The sequence below is a fragment of the Anolis sagrei genome, chromosome 2 (assembly GCF_037176765.1).
Source record: "Anolis sagrei isolate rAnoSag1 chromosome 2, rAnoSag1.mat, whole genome shotgun sequence".
In the NCBI taxonomy this organism is placed as follows: Eukaryota; Metazoa; Chordata; class Lepidosauria; order Squamata; family Dactyloidae; genus Anolis; species Anolis sagrei.
In genome coordinates this window covers 235,507,471-235,532,728 of record NC_090022.1, presented here as the reverse complement: position 1 = coordinate 235,532,728, position 25,258 = coordinate 235,507,471, and the positions used below count along the sequence as shown (strand labels likewise).

At 39.5% G+C, this 25,258-nt stretch overlaps 1 protein-coding gene across 1 annotated transcript in view; it reads left to right on the top strand.

Annotated features, from left to right (window-relative positions):
• The first annotated feature begins 202 nt into the window (after nt 1–202).
• Nucleotides 203–25,258, top strand: part of ROR2 (receptor tyrosine kinase like orphan receptor 2) — a 135,718-nt gene continuing 110,662 nt past the window's right edge. The window contains exon 1 of the mRNA XM_060762016.2: nt 203–511. Within this exon, the coding sequence (XP_060617999.2) occupies nt 451–511 (61 nt within the window). The 5' untranslated portion in view covers nt 203–450. The remainder of the gene's footprint in view (nt 512–25,258) is intronic.

The window sequence follows — 25,258 nt, the reverse complement described above, 5'->3', positions numbered from 1 at the left end:
CTCCTTCCCTCATGGACTGTGACGGAATTCAGTCCGCATGGTCCTTCTTGCTGGCCTGGCCTCCTCTCCCTCTGAGAGGACTTTCTGTGTCTCCTCGAGGTCTCCTCAAGCCCCATCCCTCCTTCCTTCCTTGGCCAGAGGGGGCGGGCCCGAGCCTCCCGCCTTCCCCTTTTCCTTGGGGCGGCCGGTGGGCTCCGCTGTGGGCAGAGGCGGCAGGAGGGAGGGAAAGAAGCAACGAAAGGCGCGCCCAGGAGGCGGACTGCGCGGCTCCCTCGCCTTCCTCCTCCTCCTCGGTCCGCCGCCGGAGAAGGCGGAGCGGCCACTTCTCCCGCAGCCCTTAGCATCTCGGGGGAAGAAACGTCCGCCTCCCGAGAAGCCACGGCCACAAAGGGCTCTTTGTGGAGCCAGGCAGGCAGCCACTCTTGGGCGGGCGGCAGAAGCAGAGGCAGCATGGGGCCGGGCAGCGTTGCCGCCTTCTTGGTCTTCCTCAGCCTTGCCTTCGAGGCGGCAGGTAAGAGCGGGCGGGCTGCTGGGGCTCAGGACACCCCACTAGCGCCTCGGGGCTTCCTCAAGAGGCGAACCTTGCAGTCAGGCCGAAAGCACATGAACCCGGAGGAGGGCGAGTTGGAAGCCCAGGCTGTTTTGGTCAAGCATGGGCCAACTTGGGGCCCTCCAGGTGTTTGGGACTTCAACTCCCACCATTCCTAACAGCCCCGGGCCCCTTCCTTTTGCCCCTCAGCCGGGGCTGTTAGGAATGGAGGGAGTTGAAGTCCCAAACACCTGGAGGGCCCCAAGTTGGCCCATGCCTGGCTTAGTTAGAAGTTCTCCCCAAAGTGATTGAGTTTTTCACTTGAGGTGGTTACTTTTGGTTGGGTTGCTTCTTCATCTTCCAAACTTCTGAAGAGGTCCCAAAACGCCACCTGGTTTGGGGATGGAAAGAAAGGAAACTCCACTGAGGAGAAGCACTGTGTAGAGACCACAAAATGCGACCTTTATGGGTGTGTATATATGTGTGTGAGTTTAAAGGGCCTCTGATAAGGTGCGATTTCAAGGTTTATGTATCAGCTTTTTCTCCATCACACTAGAGAATGAATCCACTTAAAATCCGCTTTCTGCCTCCTGCAGAATTCTGGGGTTTGTAGTTTACTGAGGCTGTTCAAGCTCTTTCCTAAACTACAACCCCCAGGATTCTGCAGGAGGCAGCAACCGGATTGAAAGTGGATTCATTCCCTAGTGTGAGGAGGTCCTCTTCAGCGACATCACTTCTTTTCCTTCTTTCAAAAAAAAACCATCTTGTTGTGAGTTTTCCAGGCTATATGACCATGCTCCAGAAGCATTCTCTCGACTCTTGACCTTTCCCGTCCAGGGTGGGACATTCCACAGATACACACACATACCCAATTTTCCTAGTTTCCAACAGACCTTACAACGGGTCCTCAAACTTTTTAAACAGAGGGCCGGGTCACAGTCTTTCAAACTGTTGGAGGGCCGGATTATAATTTGAAAAAACATGAATGAATTCCTATGCACACTGCACATATCTTATTTGTAGTGCAATAAACACTTTAAACAATACAATAATTAAAATGAACTATTTTAACAAATATAAAGTTATTAGTATTTCAATGGGAAGTGTAGACCTGCTTTTGGCTGATGAGATAGGGTTGTTGTTGTGTGCCTCTCAAGTCATTTCAGACGTAGGTTGACCTTGTGCGAGGGCTGGGTAAATGACCTTGGAGGGCCGCATCCGGCCCTCGGGCCTTAGTTTGAGGACCCCTGCCTTACAACCTCTGAGGATGCCTGCCATAGATGTAGGCGAACCGTCAGAAGAGGATGCTTCTGGAACATGGCCATACACCCTGGAAAACTCACAGCAATCCTTTTGCTGTTGCTTTCTTTTGAAATAAAGCCTAAGCAGTTGTGATTCCCACCCATCTACTAACCTGGCTTGGTAGGGATCATTTGGCAGGGTTCTAACAAACTCACAACAACCCAGTGATTCTGGCCATGAAAGCCTTCGACAAGACATTAAAACAAACTTAAGTTTGAAAAAGGGACTTCTTTTTGGAGATGGAGAGGAGAAAAAAAGTTTCCACTTCATCACACTAGAGAAAAAATTCACTTAAAATCCGGTTTCTGCCTCCTGCAGAATTCTGGGCTTTGTAGTTTAGTGAGGCTGTTAAAGGGTCCTCACTAAACTACAAACTCCAGCATTCTGCAGGAGGTAGCAACTGGATTTAAGTGGATTTTTTCCTCTAGTATGATGAAAGAACAAGGGTTGTTTTTTGGAGAAGGAAGGAACTTGCTTTTTGAATTTGGAGGGGAGAAAGAAAAGGGTCAAAGGGAGGGAGAGATAACAGGAGGGCAAGAAGGTGGCGAGTGGAAACATTTGGGAAGAAAGTGGGGGGGGGGGGGGAGTTGCCTGGCTCCCTCCAGGCTGGCTTCCGCCCTTCCTTCTCCCGACTTCATTGTGGAGACAAAAAGAGAGGCAGGCGCCTGCTTCTTGGAAAAGAGGGGGAGGAAAGCCAGGGGATGATGATTCCCTGCCCTTTTTCCTTGGCCATTTTGGAAGGAGGTGACTCTGTCTTGGGAAAGGCGAGTCTTGGCGGCGCTTCAAAGGAGGAGCCCCTTGGAAGGAGGCAGGCTGGGGCCTCCTTCGCCAGGGCTCCTGTGCTCTTTGGTGGTTGCTCTGGCTGTTTTGGAGGCAAGTGGAGCTGGAATGGGGGGAAGGTTGAAAAGCAGCGAGGGGGAATTGGTCTGAGAGAGAGAGAGGGAGCTTTGTTTACCCCTTCTCTCTTCCCCTCCTTTCCTGTGTGTCAGTGTTTAAATACCTCATCACACTAGAGGAAAAAAATCCACTTTAAATCCGGTTTCTGCCTCCTGCAGAATTCTGGGGTTTGTAGTTAAGGGAAGAGTTGTGAACATCTTCACTAAACTACAAACCCCAGAATTCTGCAGGAGCAGAAACCGGATTTTAAGTGGATTCCTTTTCTAGTGTGATGAAGTAGCTAAGTCCCATTCCCTGCGAGTTACCTGGCTGGCTTAAAGCCCAAACAAAAGGAGCCCGGGGGGATGAGGACACGTCCAGCCTGGGTTCAACAAGCCATGTGATTGTTTAGAGAAGCCTGACTTGGGACGGCGGCTGGCTCTCGGCTCCCTTCTGACCTTGCGCCGTTGCTCGCCGCTGAACCCTTGCCAAGTCCCGACCGCTTCTCTCCCTCTTTCTCGCTCTGCCTTCCTAACAGCTTCAAGATTTATGGGAATCGTTTGGGGAGAGGGGAGGGGGAGGGAGCGTGTGGAGGCTCCGGGGAGAGACTTTGAACAGTCCTTGGCAAAAAAAAAGCAGAAAGTTTTATGTCCCGCTGCGGACTCTCCTCTCAAGCCGGCGAGAGAGAAACCAACTTGCCTCAGAGAGAGAGAGGGAGAGAGAGACCAACTGCAAACTCCTCTCCTCCCCGCCCTCTCAAGCCATGAAATGAAACAGGGAGCGGAGGAGGGCTTCTTCCCTCTTTGATCCTCGTGTTGGAAGAGTCTGTGGCCAATCTCCCTTCTCTTCTGTTTATTTCCACATCCTTTTTTGTCTCTTAACACTTTTCACCCTGACCGAAATTTCCCCACGAATGTCAGGAAAATGATGGGGAACATAATCTTCTCTTCCCGTTATTTGAGTCATATTTTACTTTATCACAGGCCTGAGCAAGCTTAAGTGGCTGAAGGGGATAAGGAAGGGGCTTGAGGTTGTTAGGAATTGTGGGAGTTGAAGTCCAAATCACCTGGAGGGCCCAAGTTTGCTCATGCCTGGCTTAGTTAGAAGTTCACTCTCCCCAAAGTCACAGAATTGTTGTCTTAAGGTGGTTACTTTTGGTTGTGTTGCTTCTTCACTTCCTTCCAAACTTCTGAGGAGCCCCAAAAGGCCACGTAATTTGGAATTGTGGGAGCTGAAGTCCAAAACGCCTGGAGGGCCCAAGTTTGCTCATGCCTGGCTTAGTTAGAAGTTCTCTCTCCCCAAAGTCATGGAGTTGTTAAAGTGGTTACTTTTGGTTGGGTTGCTTCTTCACCTCCTTCCAAACTTCTGAGGAGCCCCAAAAGGCCACCTAATTTGGAATTGTGGGAGTTGAAGTCCAAAACACCCAGAGGGCCCAAGTTTGCTCATGCCTGGCTTAGAAGTTCTATTTCCCCAAAGTCATGGAGTTGTTGGCTTAAGATGGTTACTTTTGGTTAGGTTGCTTCTTCATCTCCTTCCAAACTTCTGAGGAGCCCCAAAAGGCCATCTAATTTGGAATTATGGGAGCTGAAGTCCAAAACACCTGGAGGAAGGGCCCAAGTTGGCTCATGCCTGCTTTATCACATGTATCCATGCATTGCTTCAGGTCACTTCTTGACTTATGGCAAGGACTTTTGGTATTGCTTTCTTTTGAAATAAAGCCTAAGCTGTTGTCATTCCCCATCCATGTACTAACCTGGCTTCGATCCCTCATGGCTTTAATAATTTGGCAGTGATCTACCAGAGTTTACTTTAATTAAAAAAAAGAATAAATTGTGTTAACTTGCTTGTTTAGAGGAGTAATAAGAGAAATCTGTCCTAGCTGAGCAATAGCAAGCCAGCACTCCAGAGCAGAGAGAGCCTGTTAATCAGTTGCATGGGTTGCTGTGAGTTTTGAGGGCTGTATGGCCATGTTCCTGAAGCATTCCCTCCTGACATTTCACAGACATCCTCAGAGGTTGTGAAGTCTGTTGGAAACTAGGCAAGTGAGATTAATATATTTGTGGAATGTCCAGGGTGGGAAAAAGAACTCTTGTCTGCTTGACGCAAGTGTGAATGTCACAGTTGGCCACCTTGATTAGCATCGAATGGCCTTCAAAGCCTGACTGCTTCCTGCCTGGGGGATCCTTTGTTGGGAGATGTTAGCTGGCCCTGTTTGATTCTTGTCTGGAATTCCCGCTTTTTTTAGTGTTGTTCTTTCTTTACTGATTTTAGAGTTTTAAAATACTGGAACCTGTAAAATCAGGATAGTCAAGAAGAACAACACTCAAAAACGGAAATTCCAGACAAGAAACAACTAATTACCTCCCAACAAAGGATTCCCTAGGCAGGAAGCAGTGAAGCCATGAAGCTGCAAGGCTATTCAATGCTACTCAAGATGATCAGTTGCAGCATTCACACTTACCTCAAACAGACCAGAGATCTTCCTCCCACCCTGGACATTCCACTGATATATAAACCCCACTTGTTTATTTCTAACAAACCTCACAACCTCTGAGGTTTTTGTTTTTTTTTTGGTTTGTGTCAGAAGTGACTTGAGAAACTGCAAGTCACTTCTGGTGTTAGAGAATTGGCCATCAGCAAGGACATTGCCCAGGGGATGCCCAGATTTTTTTTGATGTTTTACCATCCTTGGGGGAGGCATCTCTCATGTCCCCACATGGGAAGCTGGAGCTAACAGAAGGAGCTCATCCATGCTTTTCCCGAATTCGAACCTACGACCTGTCGGTCTTCAGTCCTGCAGGCACAAGGGTTTTACCCACTGTGCCATCAGGTGCTCCTATCTCTTGAGGATTCCTGCCATAGATGTGGGTGAAACGTCAGGAGAGAATGCTTCTGGAATATGGCCATACAGCCCAAAAATCTTACAGCAACACTTTTGCTATTGCTTTTTTCTGAAATAAAGCCTAAGCTGTTGTGATTCCCCATCCATGTATTAGCCTGGCTTTGACCCTACTTGGCAGGGATCATTTGGCAGGGATCTGACAAAGTTTCCCTTTAATTAAAAAAGAATAAATTGTGTTAACTTGCTTGTTCAGAGGAGTAATAAGAGAAATCTGTCCCAGCAGAGCAATAGCAGGCCAACACTCCAGAGCAGAGAGGGCCTGTTAATCAGTTGCATGTTTAAAAGAACTTTTCTTCCTTTTGTTGCATGGTCTGATCCTTTTACCTCTCCCCAGGAGGTGACAGATGCCTAGATTGGCTGTTATTCAGCTCTGGGGTCCCATGGTCTTGCCATTTGTTGCTTTATCATGGGGTGGGAGATAATGTTTCTGAGTTTATTTTTTAAGGGGAAACCTGCTGGCTATGAGGGAGAACTGGGATGGAAGGATTTGTGGGTAAGATCGCAGAATCAACAAGCACTCTAGTAAGTTGCAAATACTTTGCCCTTCTGACCTGGTTTCCTCCCAAGGGGCTCCAGTTTCTATTGGGGATGTGACTAGGGGAAAATAAGCATGGGCTGCCAACCAGGACAGGGACAGAGCTGCAGAGTGATGGAGGATTATATATGCAACAGTAGTAAATAGACTGTTCTTGGGGGACTACTCAAGGGAGGATGGTTGGCATTCTCTTTTTGCTCAAGATCCAGCCCCTAAGAGAGATATAACTCTCCAGCCCAACCCCCATTTCCTTTCAACAGCTGGATCTGTTTTAAGGGGGCCAGCAAACGAAAAGCACACAAGAGTGCAGCCTCCCCCCCCCCCTCTCACTGCAAGAGGTTCTCCTTCCCCCTTTGATAGATTTCAGGCCAGTTCCCTGCACTCTGTGTCATAATGGAGCCTTGTTCTTTTGAACAAGAGTTACTTTTGCACCGATAACTTTATTGACCTTTGTAACATTTTGAATGAAATACGTCTTTCTCCTTTCCTTGAACAGGAAAAAAAATGAAGAAATTAAATGAGGAGTGACATCTTAGCAAAATACTTGAAATATTTTAATTGAGAAATAAGCAGAGCTGGCTGGAGGTCTGCTTTGCCCTACCTTTTGCTAATCTCTCCTTCCCCTTCCATGAAGATCCTTAATTTGTAAGAATTTTGTGAAAAACCTTCTCAGTGTGAGATTCTAACAGTATGGGCCTCCTGCATGCGCCTACTCAAAACTAAGCCCCTTTGAGTTCAAAGAGGTCTACTTCTAAGTAAGTGTGCCTAGAATATTAACCTAAAATTTCTATACTTTCCAGGTGGTGGCCTCACATTGTTTAGTAGAGTGCATAGTTTGAGCATAGTTTTCCCATATGGAAAATGCACTTCCATTCTTCTGAGTATTATGTAAATTCTCTGCATGGGATATGCTGGGAATTAATATTTCAAGAGACAAAGAGTGACAGGAAAAACTTTTAGTGAGTGTTCTAAAACACATGTACATATGTTTGCGGTTTACTTTGACAACATGATTCATATTGTGATCCGTCTTTTTGAATTTTTTTTAGTGTGTATGTGAGAGAAAGAGAAACTATGGTACATGGTGACTTCGATTCATCTGCTGGGGGAGGGAAGGGCAAGTGATACAGAATAATAGTTGAATTGGACTGACTTGCCTTATTTCTCACATGGATAGTCATGCTGCATTATCCTGGCATTTCCAGATGGTGCCTGGATATCTCCTTAAGGAGACTTACTGGATTTCATCACATAATAGTCACCACCATGTACTAGTCACACTCCCATTTTTAGAGTCCCAGTTTCTCACATAATAGTCACATTCTTGATTTACTGGTGTAAGCCTCCATCCTCTCACTTGCCCACCCAAAGACCTACCCACTTCACTCACTCACCCATCTGCTCGCCCATCCATGCTCACCCAAAGGCCCTCCTGGATACTCATTTATGTACCTCTGCACACACTCTCCTGGTAGCCCATCCATTCAGTGACCATTCTCTTCCAAGAACACTGCTTGAAATGGCATTCTTGGAAGGGGGTTGTCAGTGAATGGATGTGTGATCAAGTTAGTGTGTGAGAAAGTGTGTTCCCAAGTTATTTTCCACATTGTTTTATTTCAAAATCGCTGTTTTGGAACAAAAAAGGGTTTTCCCTCACATAACAGTCACACCCCCATTTTTAAGTAAGGGGAAAAGTGTGACTATTATGTGATGAAATATGGAATTTTATTTCCCCTCGTGGTTTTCAAAAGGGCTAAATAGAGCTTTGAAGGCTTCTTGTGGCCCAAAGCTCTCAGAGTGATGGGGCTCATAGTCTTGACAAGTACAATTTCCATTATCTGAGACCGAGTTGTGCAAATATCCATACAGTCAAACATTTTCTGTGTAAACTCCAGCAAAAATGCCAAGATGAATGTGTTAATGCTAGTGTGGAATACTGTTAAACTGTAGTGTAGCACATTCACCCAGAAGCGCCTTTCATTTATTTCGGCATGATTTACTGGTTTAGGATACCAACATGACATTCTGATCCTATGCACAGATGGATAAAACCAGTCATAGGCTCCAAGCCATATTATGGCAGCTGCTTCTTTGAGGTATAATTCCAAATACTTGCAGTATGTGTGTGAATACCGCAACTTCTTAGGAAGAGCTGACAATGTGGTTCTCTTAAATCTAATAATCATTTCCCCTCCCAGTGGGATGCTGAGAAAACAGGAAGAATCCATATGATCACACCCACTCCATATGTACTCCTAAAAAGAAATCCAATAGGAAAAGAAAATATTGAAGTAGAATGCATTTTGAATGTACTTTGATATTTATCTAAAATATCAAAATAAGCATTTTAGAAAAAAGATTCCATTGTTGGTTTATAAGTACGGCACTGTCGCTGTTTTAGGTCTTTCTTCTACACAATCTAACAGAGGTGTCAGAGTTGTGGCCCTCCGGGTATTTAGGAGTCCAACTCCTAAAAGCCCTAGCCAACCTGTCTAATGGTCAAGAATTCTGGGAGCTGAAGTCCCAAAGAAGCTGGACAACCACATGTTTGACACAATTGAACCATATTCTGGGTTTGCCCATATCTAGTGCTAAGTATTTGTTCTGTAGGATGTGTGGAAATTCTTGTAAACACTCTCATACCTAGAATTTGCTGCCAGACCTTGAAGTAGTTAGTTGTTGAAAATATAAGTAACTTTTCTAAGCTCTATTTGCTATGTAGTTTGACACTAATCCAACATTGTTGCTAAAAAGAATATAATACCAGTCCCCCATCTCTAAATGAGAGCAGGCACATTTTTCCAAGCCTATGTTTGATTAGGCAATATAAGGGCAGATTATCTGTAGAAAGAAAAATGGTAGGTGAGAGAGGGACGCTTTACACTTCTCATAACCCCAGACTTCTTTGCAAATGTTCTCTTTCCTCCATACCTTTCCCTTTGCGTGACTTCTGGTTTCAGGTCCTGTCTCAAACAAAATGAATTTAAAAGTGTCATGAGACTTATTTTCATGGGAGAACCACCAGGCAATAAAGGCAGGAACATTTTCCTTGTTGTCTCTTGCACGCCATGCATTTTCCTCAGTTCCCCTGGATTTGTGTGTTTTGGTAACTTCTAGCTTCTTAAATATAAATGCATAGTGAAATAACTTCGGAATGAGAAAAGATTTGGAGAAAAAAAACATTTCAGTAGAGTTTAAGAAACTGTGTGAAGCTCCATATAGGTCAAACTATTTCCTAAAGAATTCTCTGACGTGTGTTAAATATTATGGGCTGTCATTAATATTTGCAAGCTGCCAGAGAGTAATAATGAAAAAAGACTGAAGAGTTCCAAAAATTAACACAATATCAGCTTTTCAAATATTTAAAGGATCAAGCCTGCATTTTAGAACTGATTTAAGAACAAAGGATCAAGAGTAAGACTCAAGTAAGCCTCTTGATGTTATTGGACTGCACCTTCCAATATTCCTCACCATTTGTTAAGATGGCTAGGCCTAAAACGATTTGTAGAATAACATCTGGAGAGCCACAATTATCATCACTGTCAAATACACATCTGCGTGTATATCCTATCACAACATATGAGCCTTATTTTAGAGTAAATATGTGACAGAGGTAGATAAGCCTGGATCTCCATAATTCGCATTGTATCTCTAGCGAATATTGCCATGATGAAGAATGGTAGGAGTTGGGTTAAAAGTTAATGATTTCTGGAAGCTTCTATTGCCCACCCCTCAAGAAGTGTCACTGTACTGTCCTCCTTCCAAATTGTAATGCATTTTGCAGACTTCCAGGTTTTCATATGAGGAGTTTCATTCTTTACAAAACAAAACAAAAACAAAAACCCCCCAAAATACCAGACTCCCTGTTTCATCGTTAAATTGACAGTAAAAATCCTCAGTTTATTTTTGGGTCAAGAAGCAGATAAGGCTTTAGTTGAAAAGAGTTTCTCTTTGGGAGTGACCTGACTTTGTCAATAGCAGTTTTGTCTTCCAAATCTCTTGTTTTCTGTAGAAAGGAAAGAAATACAAGAGAGGGGCAGGAGGAAGATTGACAAACTTGGGAGATTAATCCTATTTAGGGAGCTTTCAGTTATTTGCAGGAAAGCTGATCTCTCTCTTTTAAAACTTTGGGTGAAGTGTTATTGTTATTCAGTATTTGTCGTCAGTGTCTAAACAATTAGATTGCTAATTAATTACAAAGTGGACATTTAAACTAAATTTTTGAGATGCTAAAGTAAGTTGTGTGTTTCTTTACCAAGATTTAGCTTCTCTTGTGTCTCTCTGCCAAATTTAATAATTTGTTTTAAATGATCATCTTATGTTGAAAACATGTAGCACCTGAACATTATGTTTAAATCCCAGAAAATTTGTAATATGCTTTCCATGTTCTGAAATATAAATAAAGCAAACCTTAAAACAAAACAAACTTGAATCTAGCCTGGTATAGGTTGCTCAAAATCTGTGTTATTTTGCTTTGATTTGCTATGTACTTAATGGAATAAATAGTTATTTTAATGTTACTTGTAAAATTCTGATACTTTTGCAAAAGTAGGCTCCTTCATGTAAAAGAGGATGTGCAATTTAACTTTCTGGTGCTGGCTTTCGTATATTTATGAAAGGAAGCTGCCATTATGATCACTATGTCTAGAAAGAATGCAAGTGCCCAATTCTTCTAACCCAATAAGTACAAACTAGTTAAGGCTTCAAAGAAAAGAAATGGGTGCCTTTTGCTGCAATGAAAGAAGAGTCATTGTTTGTTAATCCTGTTTTTATTGTTATTTAGACTACTGGCTCTTGTAGCACAGCCCCTTCAGCCATTTGGGATAAATAGCAATTTGACTTAAATGATTTTCCTTCTCTTTTTTTCTCTCTTCCCTCCCTCCTGTGAGAGGTCTGCAAAGAGGCCCTTGCAGTTTATGTTGCCTTTGTTATACTCTGAAGTGGAATCTGACGTTTAATATGTTTTCATTTTTGTTGTGAATAAATATGCAAGTTTTAAAGTTTCTAATACTTTCACTAAACTGAAATCAGAGGCTTATCAAAAGTTGTTTTATCTTCAGAAGAAAACCTTGAGTTCCAACTCCTTTATGTAATGTTCCATTCTGAAATTTCCATTTGATAGCCAGAAAGCCTCCAAAAAGCAATACTTATTTTAACTTTTAAAATGTCATTGGTCTTTAAAGGAACAAACTGATTAACACCCCCTCCCCTTCTCACACATACAGTTGTGTAGTTCAGTTGTGGGGTTTGTTTGTTGGATTGTGGAGCTTTTTAGGAGTTGAGTTGTGTAACAGACTAGCAAACAAAAAGATCCTGTCAGATAATAGCAAGATGGTTCATAGAGAGAGAGAACACTGTTTTGCTGTTTCCAAGACTTTTGAAAAGAGATCTTCAAGGGGGAGTTTGACCCTATATGTGAATAAGCAATAACAGAAATAGAGTTATACATTTCATTTGTTTTGATCATCTGAGATTTATGGCTTGGAGGCAGCTGTGTGTTGAAACATATTTTAGGTCCATAGCACAAAATAATTATAATTCTGTGACTCATTCTATATTTTATATAGACTTAATTAAATCAAATTTCTATTTTAGTTACGAAGTTTCATGTCTATAAAACCTGAAAATGACTCTTAATTGGTAATTTAGTGGTATCAAAATAATACCACAACGCCTTTTGGAAACACTTGAAAACTGTCAATATACTTTGACAGAAATCAGGCTCCATTGATAAACTTTGGTGAACACTCAAGAGTGCAAGTCCAGCCAGTCTTTCTTGCCCCATTGTGCTTCTTATGTATGTTTAAGAGTTGTAGTTGTTGACACTGGCGATGTTGAAGAAATCTGAAGAAGTTTTTTCACATTCGGAAAAATAATTCTGTCTATCACAGACAACATATGTTCCCAGGGTATTTGATGGTTTTTCTGCAGGTGTAATCTTTTCCCATTTTTTACATCACCGGTCAAATTCTTCCACCCATGTGTCAGTATCTTGAAGGCATTCATTGTAAAACTCTGTGCACTTTTTCAAGTTGGATTTTAAATGGCCACAATTAATAAGGAGGAATACTTGCAGTTCCTGAACCACTTGCCTTTGTATTGTAAACCTTTCTTGAAGCTGATTGCAGAAAAAGTCCAGAAATGGGATGTACACATTTAGCCTATAATATTCAATTGGTGTTATGAACTGCCGAGATGTTGCTTTTACGAGTCTTCTTTGAACAAATGCAAAGAACCCTAACTTCTCCACTCATAGATTCCATTACTGATCTTGCTGTGTCAAAGATCTCTTGAAATTCTTTCACAGATTCTGTGCACACACCCCTGACTTTTTCTACGAAACTGTCAGCATGTTGCAGACTACAGAAAATTTCCATATCTACTCTTTGTAAAGTTTTACTAAGTTGAAGGGATGATGATAGAAGCTTTCTTAGGATGTGTATGGTTTCTAAAAATTCAACATTTAGAATAGCTAAAAGAAGGTGTCCAGCTTGGGAAGAAGTCTCACTGTTGTATAAAGGACTCTCTTTTAGTTCTTCAAGTGTTCTCACCACCACACTTTAAGGTTCAACAAAATGTAAAATTGCATTGTGTCACCCATCCTAACAAGTTTCACAAAGCAGCAACAGGTTATTTGCTTCTGATTCAGGGAAACAGACTTTTATATTTTTCTTCAACAGTTCCAGTCTGATGAATAATGCTCTGAAGAAATTACACACAAATGATATTGTTCGTTGTCAGTTTCTGACAGGTGGAATGCTGCAAGTCTTTGCTAAAGTTTAGTGAGTGAGCACTGCAGTGAATATAGACAGCCATTGGATACTTATTCGATATAATTGTCTGTGCACCACTAATATGACCACTCATATTAGCAGCTGTCCACTCATAACCCTGTATTGCAAGTTCAGCCCATTTGCCAGTGTTTTCAAAATACTGCCTGCAAGTTCTCCACCTGTCATATCACTTATCTTCACAAAGCCTATAAAGTCTTTTTTTAACCCTGCGCATTCAACATCAATGTACCTTACAGAGAGCAGTAACTGTTCTGAGGTATTTAGTTGTAACTGGGCAACATTCATGGGAGTTTCTTTTTGTGAATGGCAAACCCAGATGAGAAGAATTTTGTTTTATCATTTTGTGGGAACATTATTTTTGTCTTACCTTTATAGATCTGCTTCAGTTTTTTAAATTGGCAAATACTCAGTAAGATAAGTTTCTTTTTAAATTATTAATAGTATGTTATATGTTGCAGCTCAACTGATACTGATTGCTATTTGTTTTTTAAAAAGTGTACAATGCTTAAAATGTGTGGTGTTTAAAACGTATATTATTTACATTAAAAGGGAGAATATGAATATGGATATTGAAATATCTTCCATAGTAGAGTAGACAGGTATCCAGATGTTTTCAGGCTTTATTTTGTGACCATTAGTAATGCTGTGAAGAGCTGAAGGTAGAAGTCTAAAACAAAGGAAACCCACCTTCTACCCTTCCCCTTTTATAGGACAGGCATCAGATGATGAAGGGGGCTCTATTTCAAGAATTGTATGACATTTAAAAGCCTGTGTATTTCTATAACAGCAAACTCCCTCAAACATCCTAATAGCTGTAACTGAAACATTTCTTCAGTAGCTCTAGGCCAATTCTGCTTGTCCTACTAGAGTAGTTTTAAGCCTTTCAGTAACAATTCATCTGGTAAGTATTATCTCACAACGAACTGGCTGCTCTAACTGAATTTCCTTGCTTTTTCCACTTTAATGCCTTGACATTATTTTTTTATATACTTTTGTGTATTTAACTAGAATGGCTTTGCATGCTGCATAAATAAAAGATAAATTCAGCTATGGCTCTGTAACAGGTTGGAGTTGGGATTAATTGAGTGTGAAAGTTGACTTTTCAACACAGGCTATATAACTGTCCAACTAAATAATAAACTATCCTAGAAAATGTTTTAATTTTTTGTGTTGCAAAGATCATGCATTATATTCAGATTCAGAATAATGAGTGTGGAAGTAGCCAGAGAACATTTAAAAAAATCTGTACATCTAAAAAAAAAGTTTGGATTATTTAAAATTGAATGAGTTAGGACCTTTCTTCAGTGGCCTTCTGAACATGTGATAGCCAGTCAACATGATTGATATTTTGAGCCACTTTCCTTTGGTGATCAAATGAAGTGTATTTGCCACTGTGTGCATATATAATTTGCATGTTTTTGTCAAATGCAGCCGGTCCTCAAATTTGGGAATTTGATGGAACTTCTTCTCTCTGTGTGGATATATCTTCAAGTTGCCCCATGGGTTTTATAAGACTTTCTATGACAGTAAATGCTCAGAAATGGTTTTTCCATTTCCTTTCTCTGAAATATAACCAGCAGCACCTGGTATTCATTGGCAGCCTCTCATTCAAGTAATAACCATAGCTCATCCTGCTTATCATCCAGTATCATATGGAATTTGGTGCCTTTGAGTGGTGCTATGCCCATTTATTGCTTGGTGTCATACCAAAACAATTAAATTGCTGTATTAGAACAGAAAAGGAATATCAGTCAAATCCAAAATGCATTACAATGGGGTATTTATGATGTGAGTTTGCGATAAGGTCCAAAAGCATCAGCAGAATGCCATTATAATAAGTCTTGAGTTTGGAAGCATGTACAGGACACAAGCTTTGCCACATGACTTGCTCTGACATATTGCTGTCTAAGAGACTTATTTGTTATCCTCTGGTTCCTTGCTTTGGCCAGAACTTTGCATTAGTGTTGAAATCTGTGGCTGAGATATAGGTTCCAGATTGAGAATAATAATAAAAAAAACCATCATGCGATATGCCTCATTTTGAGACTGTAATTCATTTTGTTTCCATTTGGTCTTCATTAATATAGCCAGATAATGCTGAAACTCTTTATTGTATCCTTTGACATTTTGCTATCCCAAGTAACTTGGCGATCACACAAACCTGAGGTACGTCACAGACCACTCTTGAATTCCCATGATTGATGAATTTGCAAAACAAAGCACATTGCAATACAAATGTTTCGACTAGAGTATATTTTAAGAACTTGAGTCCTATTTTTATGAGTCCTGAATCAATAGCACTACATAGAAAATAACCCTGTTCAGTATAGATCTACTAATTCTAATGAAGGATATAATGGTTCCATGATTTGGAATAATATCCAAAGGGAACAGTGCAATGCTGCCTTACAAATGTCTTTAATTTAAAATAATGACCTGGAAAGGAGCAATGGGTCCCAAGGGGCAAAGGTCCAGTATTTTTGATTATACTGTTCTGTTATTATCCTCCCTTATTGGCCTTTGGTTATGTAAGTGTTTGTATTTTACGTTGTCTTCAGAAAAGAAATGAATTTAGTTCATTTTATCTTTGTTTTCTGATTACGTATCCTGAGTAAGTCAAAATGTAATGGCCGAAAGAAAGTGATAAAAATTTCTATGAAATCATTTTAGTGACTAAAATTTGATATAAAGGGATTTTAAGGGAGTTGCTAGTTAAGGCAGCTAGTAAAGCAGCTTCAAATCAGATGTGAAGATGTAACTGCAACCTAAAACTATATCTAAAGATAAAATACAGAAATCTTAGCCAGTTTAGCAGCTGTTAGGAATTGTGGGAGTTGAAGTCCAAAACACCTGGAGGGTTGAAGTTTGCCCATGTCTGTTCTATAGGTTTGTTCTTAACTTGAATTTGTTTGTACATTTTTAATTGTGTAACCAGCCAAATATCTGTCTATCTCTGGATAGCACATTGAAGGGTTAATGCCACTGTGATGTTTCTTTTGCTATCTGTGCCTCTGTTCAGACAATTTCATTTCACTTTCTGTACCTGTGATAATTGGATTTTGAAAAATTAGGCTTATTGTGGAAACCAGGATTGGTGATAAAGCTTCAGTGGAGATACCTTTTTCCATCATAACTTTTTCAGGAGTGAATTTCCCTTCTGAGGGGTAGATTTCTCTCACTTCCTGTTGTCTCACCTCTGTTCTTAAATATGAGTCATTTCTAAGTTGGATGTTTCTGTCTTGGGGACTACTTGTATGCGTTTACAGAAGTTAATCTATTATATGCTTGGGGAATGTGAACCATATGCTGTTATAGTCTGGAAGTTTCCTAATTGAGAAAATAGCATCATGTTTTTACAATTTGTGTATATATGTGGTGTAGTGGTATGGATGTTGAAGATGTTGAATTCAAACATCTCCATGGAGTGAGCTTATGCAAGTCGCATTATTTCAGTGTCAGTGGAAAGCAATGGCAAAACGACTCTAAAGAAACCTTGACACAAAAAAACCATGGTGGGTTTGCTTTTGGGTCACTATTAGTCAGAAAAAAACAGATCAATCACATTTTGATAGACATTTTAATTGTAGTAAGCTTATGTTGTGTTATGCTTTGGATATTAGATAATATATAGAAGACTTGTTCATAAATCCTTCACTGTGATGCAAAATAGGTAAAAATGACTTATTGGACCATCAGTTAAACTTATCTAAACCACCTTATATTAACAGCTGAGATCCTTTGTGTGTGGAAGGATTTCAGTTCACTGAAAGAAACATGTGTTTTGTAATTCATTGCTTAAGGGCTGGTTCAAATTATGGTGAAGATAAAGATGCTTTACATGCACACTGCTATAAACTTGTGTGTCAGGTCTGAGTTGAGAGCTAGTTTTTAACAGTTCTCAACTGCAGAATGTTGCTGAACTTCTCTTCCTAGGTATTATCCAGGTAGCATGGCCGATGGTCAAGAATTTTGGGACATGAAGTCTGGAACCATCTGGATACTCTCTAATTAAGAACTCTTGCTCTAGACCTTTATGCTGCAGAGGAAAGTGAGCAACCCTGGCTATCTGGGGATGTGGCTAAGTTATGGATTTAGAGCTTTGTTTGAAGAATCTAGGTCCTGTCCTTGAAGAATGTGGCATAGCCTATAGCGTATTCCCTTGAAATCGACTTCATCCAATATTGGAGGTTCCTTGATGCGGAGCCTTGACTCATATTTGAACAGACTTCTTTTGTCTTTCAGTCACAGAGTAAAAAAAATGGAACAAGATTATCAGAAGAATTGAAAATGTTGTGCATATATGGGTCAGCTACTGGATATTGTGTAGAACAGGCCCGTAGTCCCATGTCAAATATTTCTACCATCATAAAAATCTGGATTGGGTCACAATCAAATTCATTGTAGGCTAATCCATGGTTATGTTTCTTTATCCTTTTTTTAGGCAAATATTTTACCACAAAATAGGGAAATCATTTGTTTTAAATAGAGACCTCTTGAACGACGCTAATAATAATAATAATAATAATAATAATAATAATAATAATGGCAGCAAAAATGTAGAACACGTCAAATTGAATTTATAATAGTTTCACAGCTCTTTATTTAACTGTTACTTAGCATTTATTGTCAATTTTCTTTTCTTTTCTTTCATGTTCATTTACCATTAATGCTAGGATCTGGCACTGACATTTTTGAGAAAGGAATGGAAAGGAAGAGAGAATAGTTCCTCTATGTATTGAAAAAGACTGACCAGCACCATTTCTGGTTTTGTAGGCATGCGATTTTGAACACACCTGATCACTTTGTAGTTTTATGGTGCTATGGGATCTTGGTCCCATGTTCGTTTTTTAGGTCTCAATCTGGCTTGAGAAAAACTTGCAAAATTATTATTATTGGTCATACATCCCTCTCAATTATTCATTGTAAACCTCTCGGAAGTTTAATATTTCTTCTTTTATTCCTTTGGCCGAATAATAGGCTATTTTTTGAGATAAATGTTGTGCTTCTTCTAGTGAGACCAAACTTTTTGTCTGTTCAGTAAAGCACTTTTTGGGTGGACTACTTATATGAAGAAACTGATCATAAGAATATTTCTGTTCCTATTTAAGTTTAGATGGAAAAATGGAAAAGACCAGATCAGCAGTCTGTAGTTAAAGTTATATGTAATTAAAGTTATACTTTTAATTTAGTATTTGGAATACTCTAAAACACTTGCTTTTCTTCAGGCATCTTCATGCTTGTCTTAAACCTTATCCTGATCTCTTCTCCCACCCCAGCAGCTTCAGCCTTGAAGTAGACACCTTCAAGTCACCTGTTGAGTTATGGCAACCCTATACATTTCATAGGCCTTTCTTACATAAGGAGTCCTCAGAAGTGATCTTTCATCTGAAAACTTGAAGGGAATGTACATTTGTGAAGGCAAGCTATGTGTATACGGTGCATGTGATAAAAGTATCTGCACATGTGTGTGTTTTGCCATATACCATTGTATTTACCACTTAGCTAAATACATTTCTATCTAATTCTTTTTATGTAAAAGCAGTATTTATTTGCTTGATAATATTTTTAATATGACAGAGTTGTACAATTCTAGGTGGGGCTTAAATTTATATATAGTTTGACTTAAATATTTGGGAAGGTGCATTAGAAAAAGACTTTGGCATTTTGTGACTGTGGTAGCTCCAAGTTAATGAAAAGAAACATAGGCAGTAAAGGTCCATCTGTCCCCATATCCTTCTCAAAGTCTTTCCAGATTCCTTTGACATCTGCGAATCACCAAAACTGGTAAAATATTAACCATATTCCTCCTCTGCTTCCTGTTAACTATGTGCAAAACTTATATTAGTATAGCACTGTGTTTCTGTCCATACTTTTAGTTTTGGCTCTCACTTTTTTGTCAAAGAACATGGTTTTTGTTTTCTGCAAATCTATTTATTTTTCTGGCCTGAATCTGGTAGGTTTTAATTAAGTTGATGCATTTAGTTTTCCACTAGACTTTTCCAATTTTTTTTCACAGACAGCACTTTTGTTTGCAGCATTTTCCAATTGGTGAACTGTAATAATATGTTCTGTTTTAGAGAAGTTTGGGGAGATTGAGAAGATAAGAGAATTAGGAAGGAATGACAGTATACTAAAAGTTATGGGGGGTGGCATGAATAGCAGAAGAATGTTGTAGGAATGGAATGATCATTCTTCTGACTCATGTCATTATCTTTATGGCTTATTCATTGTGCTTACTCCATTGTTCTGCTATGTATATACAATTGCACATTGGGTCTCTGATTCTGTGATCCTATCTAAGGAGAAGAGAATATATCAAATTTGAGTCTGCTCATCTCTCTCCCCCCCCCCCCCCCCCACACACACTACTATCTTGACAGTATGCCTGTATACATGTATTAGAATATGCATTGATATACACATTTTTCTGATGTGTGTATTTTGAAAAGCAATTTGTCTTTATACTATGGATTTTAATGTCCTGTAACAGATGCATTTTGTCCTCATTTTTTTCTGACTGAGTGGGAGCGCATTTTCAGAGAGGAGAATATATTGCAAAAATCAAGAAAAATGCAAAAGTGATTTAATTTTGCCTTTTGGTTCAGGGGTTGTGATTTACATAGGTAGGCAGATACAAAAACAATAAATTTAATGAATTTCTCTGTTACTTGTGTTTTATGTTCATTATTTTTGTTTCAACATCCACCCACCCTAAACTTGATTTCACTTGGTGATTCTTTTATTATGTGTCTTGTAAAGCAGAGCTGCAAGTTGCACATCCTTTCAGATGTTGTAAGACTGTATCTCCCAACAGCTCTGTACAGCACCACTTATAATGATGAATGCTGGGAGCTGCAGTCTGGAGAACTTTATGATGTGTACTTCTGCTGTGAAGATATCAATTCTTTCTTTTTAAGGATTTGGTTCCTTTGTTTCAAGCAGTTTCTGTTCAGGTTATAAATGTTTCTCTAACAGGCAGTTCAATCCCTTTTGGACTGACACTTTTGCATACCTGCATTGCATCCAGAATCAGAAATTTGGATGGGATTCAGCAAATCATCAAGAGCAGCCTTACCTTAAGGCAAAGAGCTTCCACAGCTGGGAAAGCATGTCAGTTGCCTAGACACCAGCACTGCATTTTCAGGCATCTGGGACTTTTCTAGCCATGGGATATCCTATACCCAAGATATCCCTGCCAGATGGCTTTTCTGCCTCTCCCCAGAAACTTTTAAAAGCGAATGTTTCATTTACCCTCAATGAAATACATTTTCTTTGGAAGGGAATCTATTGCCTTCCAGCCTGGAAATGGGAACTGTAAGAACCTCTAGGTCTTGCTTGACCACAGCCATCAAAATCATTGGTGAGAAATTCTGGGAGTGGCAGTCCTACAACATCTGGAGGCTGCTGCAGTTCACACACTTACATCTAATTTAAAACCACTCTGTCTTGCCTGTTTTTTACCAATTGGCGGATGAGCAATGGCTTCCACTTTCCTGGCTTTTTTCTATCATTCTTGAAACAAATGCTTTTAAAAGGTGTTAGTTTCCCCTCCATATTCATGGATTCTGTATCTATGGATTCAACCATCCACAATTTGAAAATATTTTTTAAATCCAAAAAATAAATAAATCAGTGCTATTTAATATAAGGGATCATCCATGGGTTTTGGAACCAACCCCTAGTAGATACCAAGGGCCCACTAATATATTTTCCCTGTTGCCTTGGAGTGAAAACTAGCTATTTCTGGAGTAGCCAGATCTGTTAATTCATTTTTTTTGCCCCTTTACATGAGATAGAGCATTACGTTTTGAAACACATAGATTCATCAGTCTCAGTTGCTTTATGAATGAGCCAGTATGTTGCATTGGTTATAGCAGAGAAGGAATATTTAAACTGTTGTGATACTTCACAGTCTCTTTTACCACTATGTATGGTTACAGTATCTTCTGATGATGGCTAGGCATAGATGAGAAGTGCCAGGGAGGGCATTGTTGGCAGCTGAGTGTCGTTGATATTACTTAAAAACATGAACGTATTTCTTCATAAGTGACAGTGTTTGGTTGTCTTTACTGGCTGCTGCAAAAAGGTCTTCTCCTGTGACAGAGAAACACCATGGTGTAGTGTAACTGCATTTCCCATACGCTTAAAATTCCCGAGAGCTTTGTAGGGTTCTTTCTAGCAGTATGTAAAAACATAATTGTTGTCTGCTTTTCTTTTTCCATTTCTAATTCCATCTTGCCCCATTCTCTGCACTTACATGTAGAGTGTATCAATACATTAAATAACAGTGCCAGGAGAGGCTAATACCAGGACTGCTAGGAACAGGAGGGGATAATTAAAATATTTTCATTCCCCAGTATGTTTCATATGCATTTTGTAGGTTCCAGTCTAGGACTTTCACTTTTCATCTGCTGGGCCATATGTTGTATATGCAGCCTTTATTTGAGAGGTTGCATATACAGCCTCTCAAATAAAGGGACATAATTCAAAGTACAACTTCATGCAATTAATAATACTGTAAGTGTAAATGACCCAAGTATTTCTGGTTTTGTGTAAAACTGTATTCTTCAAATTACTGAGAGGGATGTTAATTTCAATACTTTGCAAGCAATTGTGACGAACATTACATGCACATTTCTCCATATTGATGGAAGAGGATTGGAATATTTCCATGAAGTTGTGGTGTTTCTTGGTACTTCCAATATATTTTTAGGATAATACCACACTTTCTGTCCATCTGTCTATTATTTTGTTAATCACTAAGATTCTCATGAAGCTTTCTCTCACCTGTCTCCAGAGGTGACACAATTAGCTGGAAAATAAAGAATTCATATCAGTGTAATTTCCAATTTGATCTGAATTGAGAAATGAGCATTGATCCAAATGTTATACTCAAGTATGTTGACTGGAAAAAGGTATATTCCAAAAGTATGCATATTAGGGGAATATGCAAAAAAATGTGTATATTGGGGGCGGGGGGAATTTTGAATCGTGGCTATATAGGCATTTCCTGCAGAAATGCATTCCATGATGCAACTATTTGGATAAGTATTCGTAAATATGTGCAATTTTTGGAAGCATTTGTAAAAGCAAAATGGTTGTACGGACATTTATAGTTTCACATGTGTTTGAATTCCATATTCAGACAGTTTCTGAGTTACAAACATCTGATTTACTAACAAGTCATAGCTAAGAACAGGGGTGAGTGAAATCTACCTCTCAGAAGGAAATTTCACTCCTGAAAGAGTTATCATGTGGAAAAGGTATCTCTGCTAAAGTTTTCTCACCAACTCTTGTTTCCACAACAAGCAAAGTTTTTCAAAATCCAATTATAGGGACAGAAAGTGAGATGAACTCTCTGAACAGAGGCACAGACAGCAAAACGAACACTACAGGGGTGTTAACCCTTTCCTATGCTATCCAAAGTTAACACACACACACACACGGCTGGAGTTACACAAAAATGAACCTATTTTGACTTACATAAAAATTCTACCTAAGAATAAACCTACAGAACATATCTTGTTCATAAGTCGGGGACTGCCTGTATTGCAGTGGTAGTAGCAGCAATGCCAATCATAGAAGTTGAAACAAATATTTGATTGTTTGGTTGGTGGAGACCAATATGAAATCACTGTGGGCTCTGGTCTCCACATGCCAAACTTCACACAATGAAAAGAAAGGTGTCCGAACAGAAATAAATAAATACTTTCTCATTGTTTTGCTTTAAAGATTCAACCAGAACTCTTTTTGTAGCCATGTGAATGCAATTTAATTGCTCTTGTGTTGCTTGTTTTTGCTTCCTCACCATCTGGTTTCTCTCGGCCTCTCTTCATTTCAGGACAAAAATGTTTTTTCAACTAACATTTGAAATGTCAGGCATGCCATCTGAATGTTTAGATAGCTCTAAAACCCATTAATGAAATTTGTCTTCATTGAGAAGGCTGCCTTAGCCTAATATAAACTTTTCTTTCACACTTACTGATTGGAAACTGTGGACAAGGTAAAATAGCAAGAACATCATATCTTTTCTTTTATGCTCTTCATGTTAGTTGGAGGAGCATTCAATGTAGAATCATTATATCAAATTATAGAATTATGGTATGGAATTGTAATAAAATCCTGTAGATGTTTTAATTACCTGGGCCTATATAGAGTAATTATCAGGTGAAAAAAAATCTTATTCTTTTGGCATGCAATAAAATAATATTTTAAGTCTGTATGTGATAGTGATGTTTTATGTTTTCCATAAGAATTTCACAATAAAATAGTCTAGTGTTGTCTGTTGTTTCTTTGCAAATATAAACAAATGTAAAAGGAACAACAATTTCAGAATCTGCCAAGTGTCTGTCAAGTGTCTGATTCTGAAATCTAAAAGGCAGGGCATTAAGTGCCCTGATTTCCCTTTCAAGAACAGTAATACAATGTTGAAAGTAAAAGAAAAATGCTTTGCTTCAGCAAACACAAACGAATAGCAAATGCAGTTGAAAAATGCAAAAGAAAGCAAGGAAGTCTTAATGCAGACATAAAACTGAAGTCTCTGATAAAGTCCAAAAGAAACATCAGACAACAGGCAATGTCTAACAGCAGATAATAGGCAGTGATCACTAAATCCTTAGAAGTAGACTCGAAGCAGGTTCAATTGGAGTGAAAACATCAGCATCAGAGTCGTCGTTAGCAGCGAAAGCTAACTGCTCCTGCTTCTGATTTATAGCTCCGAATTCCCCACGCAGGAGGTGCTAGGGTGGTTCCCAATTACCTCGGCGTGTCTAGCAACTATTCTAGCTGAACGCCCTCTGTACTATGTTTCCTTTCACCTCTCCAGAAATATGGGCACTTGCAAAACCTCATCTTCTGATTCCCCTTCCCCCTCCAATTCCTGAGCACTTCTCTGCTCCCCTTCTCTTCTGAAGATGAGAAATCCCTAACATTAAGTGACTTTAGAGAGGATTCTCCCAAATAATCAAACTTAAGTTAGCACATGTTCATTTAATGAATGGAATTGGGTTTACAAGCTAGTGATTATCTCTACTACTTATATCTCCCAGTTGATAACTAGTTCAGATTACACTGATATGTTTTCCCTTGTAGTTGCAGAAGATACAACAGATGCATCATAGCCAAGCAATACTTTTCAGGCTTTATATGGCTCGTCATCTCAGACTATTGAATTCTAAGAAGGTTTGCCATTAACTTCAGTAAAAAAAACCAACCTAGATAAATCTTGTAATAGATGTGAAACACATCTTCAGCTATTCTGGATTGAGAAAGTATTATGTTATCACCATATTTTGGAGCCAGACAAAACAGCAGTGCTGCTGTGAGTTAATGCTTTCATGTGGAAATAAAGGAAGACATTGGCCTCTCCCAAAGGTCAGCCATTTAAGGATATCTGCATGTACCAAATTGGGCCAAGAAGATTTGAAAATGGGTTATTCTGGACAGCTGGTTTACCTTGGGACTCAGTACTAGATTGAATTTTGCTGAATTTACACATTTAAAATCCATTACTAATAGGAGCCTTTAAAGTTGGTGATTTATATTTTGGGCAGCCTGTATTTTAATGTGAGCCAGCCATTTTGGTTAGGTTTGTGAGAGCTTAACTACATCTTTATCTCATTTCCTTTCCATGCACGGATTTGGCTATTCTTTGAAAATGCGTTATATTTTTTGCCCTGCCAATATATCCTTGTCATTTTTGAATGATTACTTCTCTACAGATGGCCACAGTTGGTTCAGTAAGGTCAGCCTTTCATTCTGGATTTGCTATTCTTCAATCTTCTTTTAATATATATTTATTTTATAAGAGCTACAGCTTTCAGTTTCTTTATAGAACAAGAATACAAACAATAACTTGTAGCATTTCCACAGTCACAGTGTTCATTGACATTTTGTGAATGGAATGAGAATTAGTGAACGTCTGTTGTTCAACCAGTGGTGGTCCATTATTTGGTTTTGTGCTGTTGCTGTTATGAACACATCTTCCAGAGTAGCTCATTTAAACATAGCCCTCCCCGCTCCATCAGCCATGTGAAATATTAAATTTTAAGAGAATAAGGACATTTCTTGTTTATATCTTGTCTCTATTTGGGTGGACTTTTCTGTGAACTCACAGTAGGGCCAACTACTTTGCTCCTATCAATGCAGATGAAATTGCGCCATGGAGACTGGGTATTGCATAAAATTGGGCCTACCCCTTAACCTCAGATGACTGTATGTGGGGACAATGAAGATAACAGACTCTGAATTGCAAATATTACTACAATAAAAATAGGTAGCACTTCAAAAATGTCAAAGCACAGTATTAAACATTAAATAGT